Source organism: Rutidosis leptorrhynchoides, chromosome 4 (genome assembly GCF_046630445.1).
Source record: "Rutidosis leptorrhynchoides isolate AG116_Rl617_1_P2 chromosome 4, CSIRO_AGI_Rlap_v1, whole genome shotgun sequence".
Classification (NCBI taxonomy): Eukaryota; Viridiplantae; Streptophyta; class Magnoliopsida; order Asterales; family Asteraceae; genus Rutidosis; species Rutidosis leptorrhynchoides.
The window spans coordinates 387,791,306-387,799,194 of NC_092336.1; the positions used below are offsets into that span (position 1 = coordinate 387,791,306).

Genomic DNA, 7,889 nt, shown 5'->3' on the forward strand with positions numbered 1-7,889 from the left:
GGTTTCACAATTTATGACGGTGGTGCGACAGTTGCAGGTTTCTTACTACCATATTTGAAATTCGAACATTAATATATTGTAGCGAGTGAGAAAATTGACGGTGGTGGCGACGCTGGTGTTTCACATATTGATATCTGAATCAAAGATGCTCAAAAATACCTTGTGAATCCTCGATGATCATCTGTTTAACCCGAAAATCACATAAACGATTCGATTGATTTTTTGACTATAACTTTGCAAAGTTTTACTTTCGAATATGGAATGATTCGATGAATCTCAATCCGACTTCAAGGTTGCTATAGCACAAACAGATATCAAGGAATCTAAATATGTGCTTGGATTTGATTGTAAAGATCTGAATCTTCCTATAGTGTGAAGTTTGTTGACCGTAACTTTGACCGACGAAGAATACAGATCTGAGATGACTTAGCGATTGAAAAAAGAATATGATTGATGATGTTAATTCGGTTACAGTTTGTAATCTCGTTTGTGTCCTCGGACGCCGTCGGAATTCGTCGATGGTTATAAAGGAGATGATAAAAGATTGAAAGTGGCTTTTGGTTCTCAGACGTGAAATTGCGGATTTAACATATGAAGGTTCGTGGATTTAACATATGAAGGTTTGTGGTCAGGTTTTGATTTGGATTTAATTTCAGATTATATATATTTAGAATGGAATATTAAATTTTAGGGTTTATGACTTTGGGATGAATGAAGAAAAAGGTAAGATGGAAAAAAGTTAATTAAGAAGATGAGGATGAAGATGAAGAAGATAAAAAGGAGAAGAAACGTTAAATGACGAAAATACCCTCACATGCTTGTCAAATTTAACACTATTAGTGAATTGGACTATCTTTGCTCCACTTGCAAACCACAAGGACTATCCACACTCAAAACTGATACTTTGATTAACCATGCAATATAGTACAAACCACGGGGACTATCCACACAATTTTTACATTAAGAAAAAGTTTTAGTCTATATAAAGATTGAGTTCAATCTGCTCACAGATTGGGTTAATCTGCACACAAATTGGTTCAATCTGCACACAGTTTGGGTTCAATCGATTGCAGATTGGGTCCAATATGTTTGCAGATTGGGTTCAATCTGTTGCAAATTGGGCCAATATGTTGTAGATTAGGCTTAATCTGTTGCAGATTGAGTTAAATCTGGTTGCAGATTGGGTTCAATCTTTTTGCAGATTGGGTCAATCTGTTTCAGATTGGGTCCAATTTATTGCAGATTGAGTCAATCTATTGCATATTGGGTTCAATCTGTTGTATATTGAGTCCAATCTGTTGCATATTAGGTTCAATCTGTGACATACTGATGTTCAATCTGCTTATAAATTGAAGGTCAGTCTGCTAGTTCGATGAGTTCTCTCCCACCATTGGTTCTCTCCGAATCATCACCCCTTACTATTGAATATAATATAATATTATATAAATATTAAATTAAATAAATACATAAATCTGATTGGTCAATTTTAAATTAAAAAAGAGATGTGGCCCAAAACTTTAAGTGATAACAAAGAAAATGAAAATGTGAAAACAGGTATTTTTTTTTTTCCTCAATTTAAGTGCTCATAAATTATTTTCAATTTCCGCCAATTAAAAAGAATTAATTGGGAAATAAATTTTGTTTATTGAGTAATAGTGTGAACTTTGCAAATTTCAAAATTTGTAATAGACAATTAGCATATTGTAAACCACGGGTGGTAGCTAAGTGGTTATAACTTGGACTCTAAAATGTGATTAAACCTTCTGAAGGTCTCGGGTCTAAATCCATTAAACAACATAAATTTAGGATATCAACTTGTGGAGGCACCATTTGTGACTATTGGACAAATTTCTCCTTTTATTTTCTTCTTGTTCTTTGCCATAACGTCCATTGTGGGACGAGTTGGAAGAGGAATTCCTAATTTTTGTGAATTAGTCGGCTCACAACGCGAGGCGAAAACCTGATAAAGAAGAGGAGTATTAGCATTTAGCATGTATAAATATGAGTTGGAAATGTGTGTTATTTTTTTTTTTGAACGGCAATGTTAGTGGTTAGTCTCACATATTCGCACCAGGAGGAAACCGTGGCCCCCACCCTTAAACCCTCCCATACGGGGCAGGCGGATGAAAATCCACAGAAAACCCCCTGCCGATACTCGAACCCGGGTATCTCTCGAACCCATGAAGCATGGAAATGTATGTTATTGATTGAGCCTTAGGATGCGGTTGATAAAACTGAATGATTTAACGTTGAATGGTTCTTAATCTGAATGATTCAATTGTTTGAATGACATTGCTTTTGAATGACAATAACATGTTTGATATTCAGTTTTAATAAATAGCGTGAATGATGTAAAAATTACCTTATTAACATTTGACATGAATACAAATTACAAAATAGTTGTTTGAAATGTGTTCTTGATAGAATTTACAAAAGAAATTACATAAAATCTTGATGTTTAATGGTTAAGTGACAATTCCAGCTCTGAATGGTTTAGCACCATCTGTTATTTAGAGGTCAGAAACAAACGCGCTGAATGCTGAATAGTTTAGCATGCAGCGCTGAACCATTCAATTAAGATGTAAACAAACGCGCCCTTAGTTTGGTAGTTTGGGATGCAGTACAAGCATCAATAATTCCACATAAAAGAGCCTTTTATGATGACACATGATAGGTGTACCGAAACAATTTATAACAAACGCACCAAAAAAAAAAAAAAAAAGTTGTAAGGTTTTCCCTGTTCGGGTTACCCGGGAAGGGTGAGTAATCCGACCCCATACTCTAGTGTACGCAGCCCATCAGGAATACTCTCTGGCTGTTTCCAACCCTTCCCTGGCCACCCTAAGAATTGAACCTGAGACCTCTTGCAAGAATCTCAGGGCCCCAACCACTTGGACTACCTTGGGATGGTTAAACGCACCAAAATAGACACCAAACTAATTACATCTTAAAAATGTACTTGTATAAAGCGGTAAGTTTTTGGTTTCATTTAGAGAGCAACGAATAACCTTACACTGACCCATTTAACATGTGAACTCGAGATTGATCTGTTAAACGGGGGTTACTTAAATTGTTCCGGATTAACTAGTTACAAGTTAGGGTCGAAATACCTAACTCGTTTAACTACTTTCGTGTTGGATATTTTTGATATATCAAGTCAAAAACATAACCAATTGTCACCATATAGTACCATCCTTCATTATGGATTCATATAACTTTGGGTTAAATGCTTCAAAATGTAACTATTTTTGATGAGTTGGCAACTTCTTTTACAACCTGAACGAAACCTGAATATGTGAACGGGTCAAATTCAACCTTCCCGTTGACAGGTTAATTTCCACCAGAATACGTACTAATGTAAACAGCTCCAACACATGTACCATTTTATATTAAAAGAACCTTTCACAACTTAATTTAGTTAACCCGTTTACTTACGTCCAGGAGAACACGACCCTGAAACTTAAAAGTGCGTTGTGATCGCCCAAACGTAACCCCATTTATATCCTGGCAGGTTCCTGGTCTTTTCGAGAATTTTCAGCCCAAACATACACCATATAATAATTAACTACCAACAGAAAACTAGTGTAGGTTCGAACAAATTGGACAAAGAATTAACTAGCAACAAGCATATAACCAGATACATACTCAAGTGTAACACTTGATAAAATGGATGGAAACTATGCTTCCAAATACAAAAGTATGGCTTCTATCGCCAACCCTAATAACTACCAAGTAGCCTGTTTTCTCTTCTGCTAATATATCATTGTTTTGCAGCTACGATTTCAAAAGTAGATAAACTACAGGCAAGCCTAACATTACAGCATGCTCGTCTGGCAACTAAGATTGTAGCGATGTTTTCTGCCACATAGGACGGCCCAGGATTGCGCTTCCATGCGTGGCAAGATACGCGGAATTTAGCCTACAAAAAAAAAAAACACCACCATACAGCATTTTATATTTTATCATACCTTATTACATTTTACTGAAGATCACAAATATGAAATACTTATGAATTCATATTCATATTGTTCCTAGTATTATTTTTACTACTCGGGAAATATTTAAACAAATATTAAAATGAGACAAAAGGAAGGAAAAGCTTACTTATCAACATCTGGTGTAGCCAAAGGGTCATAAATTTCTTCCCTTTGTTCCACAGGTGGTGCAACACCACCTGCCATTGCTCCCATATCCTGACCACCTTCACCCTGAAAGTCAACTACAGATAATTAATACATTTACAACTCATTATTTGATTAATATATGCTACATTCACAATTTTAACTAATATTTCTAAACATATATATATGCCATAACAATATAGTGAATGCCTTGCCTGTTGTGGATACTGCATATAACCACCATATGCACCATACGCATACAATGATGGATCCTGAGTAGCTCCATAAGCATAAGCATCATAACCTTGCCCATAACCATAGTACGCACTGGCCCATTGATTTGGATCCGCTTGTGCATTCCAGACTGCAGATGGATCCTAAAATGTAATAAATTGAAATTGGTCAAAGTTAGTTAGCACATCAGAAGAAAGTTGAAGACAAAGCATGTGGCTACGGTTGGCAATTCAACCCGTTTTTTGGGTAAACGGAACACCTTGGGTGAAACTTTGATTCTAATGGGTCGGACGAGGGGATGTAATAAAGAAAAAGATACAGAGGAAAGCAGATCAAACGGGTTGAGAAACACCCAAATTGTGCCCATAACGTATAAAACCTTCTAAACTTAAGTAAAAAAAACTACCAAAAGGAAAGCTCACCTGCTTGTTCTTGCCCCAAGAAAGGTGGACCACAAGTTGACCAATCTGGGTTCCATGCATTCTTTGTATTGCTTCTTCGGCAGATGCTCTGCATAGCACACAATCACCAGTATGGAGTCTAAGTGTCAAACCTCAGATGACCTTATTAAAGATCAAGAAGATACAATTTAAACTTAAAAGAAAATAAATTCAGTAATGAGGAAGAAAAAAAAAAACACGTCTTCCAGCGAACACACGAAAGTACTCTAATGGGTAGAGAGGGATTGCTGTTAGAGGAGACAGAATGGTGCAGGCTGGTAAATCAAGTAACGGGCAAAACAAGCAAGTTTGTATGGGTCGAATCTGATATGTTTATGCAAAACTGTTGATCAAAACTAGTACAGGTTTGGAAAAATCGAATTTAATCCCCGAATATACGTGTTTGGAATCAAACCGATTAATCATCGGTCAAAAGGTCAAAATCGGTCAAAAGTGGATTTATTCGGTCAAAGTTAGATTTAGTCGGTAAAATCGGTCTAAAATAGTCATAGTCAAAAGTAGTCAGCATCCGATTAATCCCTACAAGGTTCCCGCCGATTAATCCCCGATTAGCAATTTTTGCAACCTTGATAAACTATATTCAAAAATCATTAATGTGTCATAAATAATTTTTGAGATTTACCTATTTAAGCTAAATTATTTTGATTAGATATGATTGGCCATTAGAGATAAAACATTACCCAAACCAGCCCATTCATAATTAGATGGGCCCAAGATGCCAAATCTAGTTGCTATGCATGCAAACTTAATCTCATAAGCTAAATTTATTTTTGAAATGAAAAACACAGGTTAAGTCAAATCAAAGCAATCAAATTTCTACTAGTAAAAACAAACCTGGCTGTGAACTGCACAAACCCGCATCCTTTGGCTACAGGGATCTTGGCATATACTATTTCCCCGAATTGCAAAAAGTACTGCTTCAATTCTTCCTCAGTAATAGCATGGTCAAGGTTGCCAACATAGACCTACATTAAAAAACAATAATACATATTAAAAACACAAAGGTTACAAACCTACAACTGAAATAACCGACTTACGGCTTACCGTTGTGTTAGTTAAATCATTGTCCACAGGAATTGTAGCCACTGCACCTGGATATAACCCTGCCAATGTACACAACATGATAACCGTTTAATTGTTTATTAACAAACACAATAGTACATTATCACAAAGTATCAAACAATAAAGACACATCCAAATAACATAATCTACATCCTTCTTTATAGCTGATTACCTAGACTCATGCACAACTGTTCAAACCTATAATAGAAGGGATGAAAAAGGGAAAATACAGTACCTTTTGTTGCAACATACTGCTGTGACACAGCCATAGGTTTTTTGGGTGTTGCTGCACTGATTCGCATAGGTCTAGTTGAACAATAAATCCCGTTCATCTCAGTCATGGCCCGGTTTCTTTCCATCTCGTCTGCAAATTTAACAAAACCATATCCTTTTGAACGACCCGTATTAGGATCAGTCACAACTTTGGCTCCTCTAACAGACGGATATTGAGTCCTAAAAGTCTCTTGTAACAAATGATCAGTAACATCGGGTGCTAAATCACCTACAAAAATAGAATGCTCCGGACCAGCATCAGGTCGTCTTTCTCCAATCCCTGAAGATGCCCAATTTAACCTAAAAGTTAATTCCGTTCCTGGAACTTGTGTTCCGTTATATGATTGCAGAACCCTTTCTGCTGTTGAATGTGAGCCAAACTCTACAAATCCATAACCTTCTGGAAGCCCAGTTAGTTTGTTACGAATTACTTTTATTGAAAGTACCTACACATATAACATATTTCACAATCAACGTTATGATTTATGAACCGCTAAGCAGTCACACTTCTAAATTCTGTTCTAACTTAGGTATAGTATTTATCTATTTATCTATATACATTATAATCAAACCACAAGCTACTAAAAATTTGATTGAACAACAACCAATATTAAACGAAATTTGTAATGATATATACTATTGTACTACTAACAGTACCCAAAGGAAGGCGATTTATCAATTTTTCCATAATTTAATTAATGAGACCCTAGAAAACCCTAAAAGTCATATCAGACGTACAATAGGAAGGAATAAACGTGTGTAATAAAAAAATTTGTTAATTAAAATTAAAGAACCTCATTCGTAGCGGCGAACCAGGAATGAAGGTATGATTCATCGGCCCAATAAGGTAAATCGCCAATCCAAAGTGTACGGATTTCATCGTGAGATGAAGGTTGGTGGTACGGTTGTTGCGGCGGTGGTGGTGGTGCTCCGTAAGCATACTGTGGCTGTGGTTGTGGTGGTGCGGCCATCGTCCATTGTTGTTGTGCTTCCATAGATGATGCGTTTTCAAGTTCAGAGTTTTTACTGTTTTTTGTTTTTGCAGCTTTGTACTCGTTTTATATGAATATGAATATGAATATGAATATGAATATGAATGCCGGTTGCAATGCAATTTTTGAGGTACAAAGAAATGGAATTGCTATTTTTTACCAAGTAATTTATAAATTTAGTTTTTGAAAGAAAAAAAAAGTAGTAAACCGGCATTGTGCATGCCGGTTTTCCACTTGTTACAACTAAATCGACATTATGAATGCCGTTTTGTGTCTGCATTACACCACTTTTCAACCAGTGATCTAGTTTTTTTGCCACCTGTGTCTTAAACTGGCATTTCTAATGCTGATTTGATTTGCTTTTATGACACTCTCTGAAACCGGCATTACAAATGCTAGTTTGTGCTGAACTGCATAAATAAGCAAGTTTTGATGACATTTTCATAAACTTTACTTTATTTACTAAAAAATGTTGACTCTTCCGCTGATCATTGTCTCATTCGATGTGTACTAGGGTAGTCAATTTTGTAATGAAAATAAAGTTTACAATTATATGCGTGGTTCGAAAGCTTCGTTTGAAGACATTGACGTTCGCGACTTTGGTTCACATGACTTGTTAGCATATTTGAAAGAAAATGTATCGTTCGAACGCACTGACGTGTTGTATAATGACTGTGTTCCGGAATTGTCCGCTACGTACCATCGTGCCGAAGAACAATGGTATGGTATAAAAGAAGCTGTCGATG

The 7,889-nt window shown here is 36.1% G+C and overlaps 1 protein-coding gene across 1 annotated transcript; it reads right to left on the reverse strand.

Annotated features, from left to right (window-relative positions):
• Positions 1 to 3,599: 3,599 nt before the first annotated feature.
• Positions 3,600 to 7,185, reverse strand: LOC139844026 (polyadenylate-binding protein RBP47B'). Its single transcript, XM_071834229.1, has 8 exons — positions 6,946 to 7,185; positions 6,114 to 6,597; positions 5,861 to 5,919; positions 5,651 to 5,781; positions 4,778 to 4,865; positions 4,337 to 4,498; positions 4,105 to 4,208; positions 3,600 to 3,919 (listed from the first exon to the last, which is right to left on the reverse strand). The coding sequence occupies exons 1-8, from the start codon at positions 7,144 to 7,146 to the stop codon at positions 3,838 to 3,840; spliced, it is 1,311 nt and encodes a 436-aa protein (XP_071690330.1). The 5' UTR covers positions 7,147 to 7,185; the 3' UTR covers positions 3,600 to 3,837.
• Between the last annotated feature and the right edge of the window lie 704 nt (positions 7,186 to 7,889).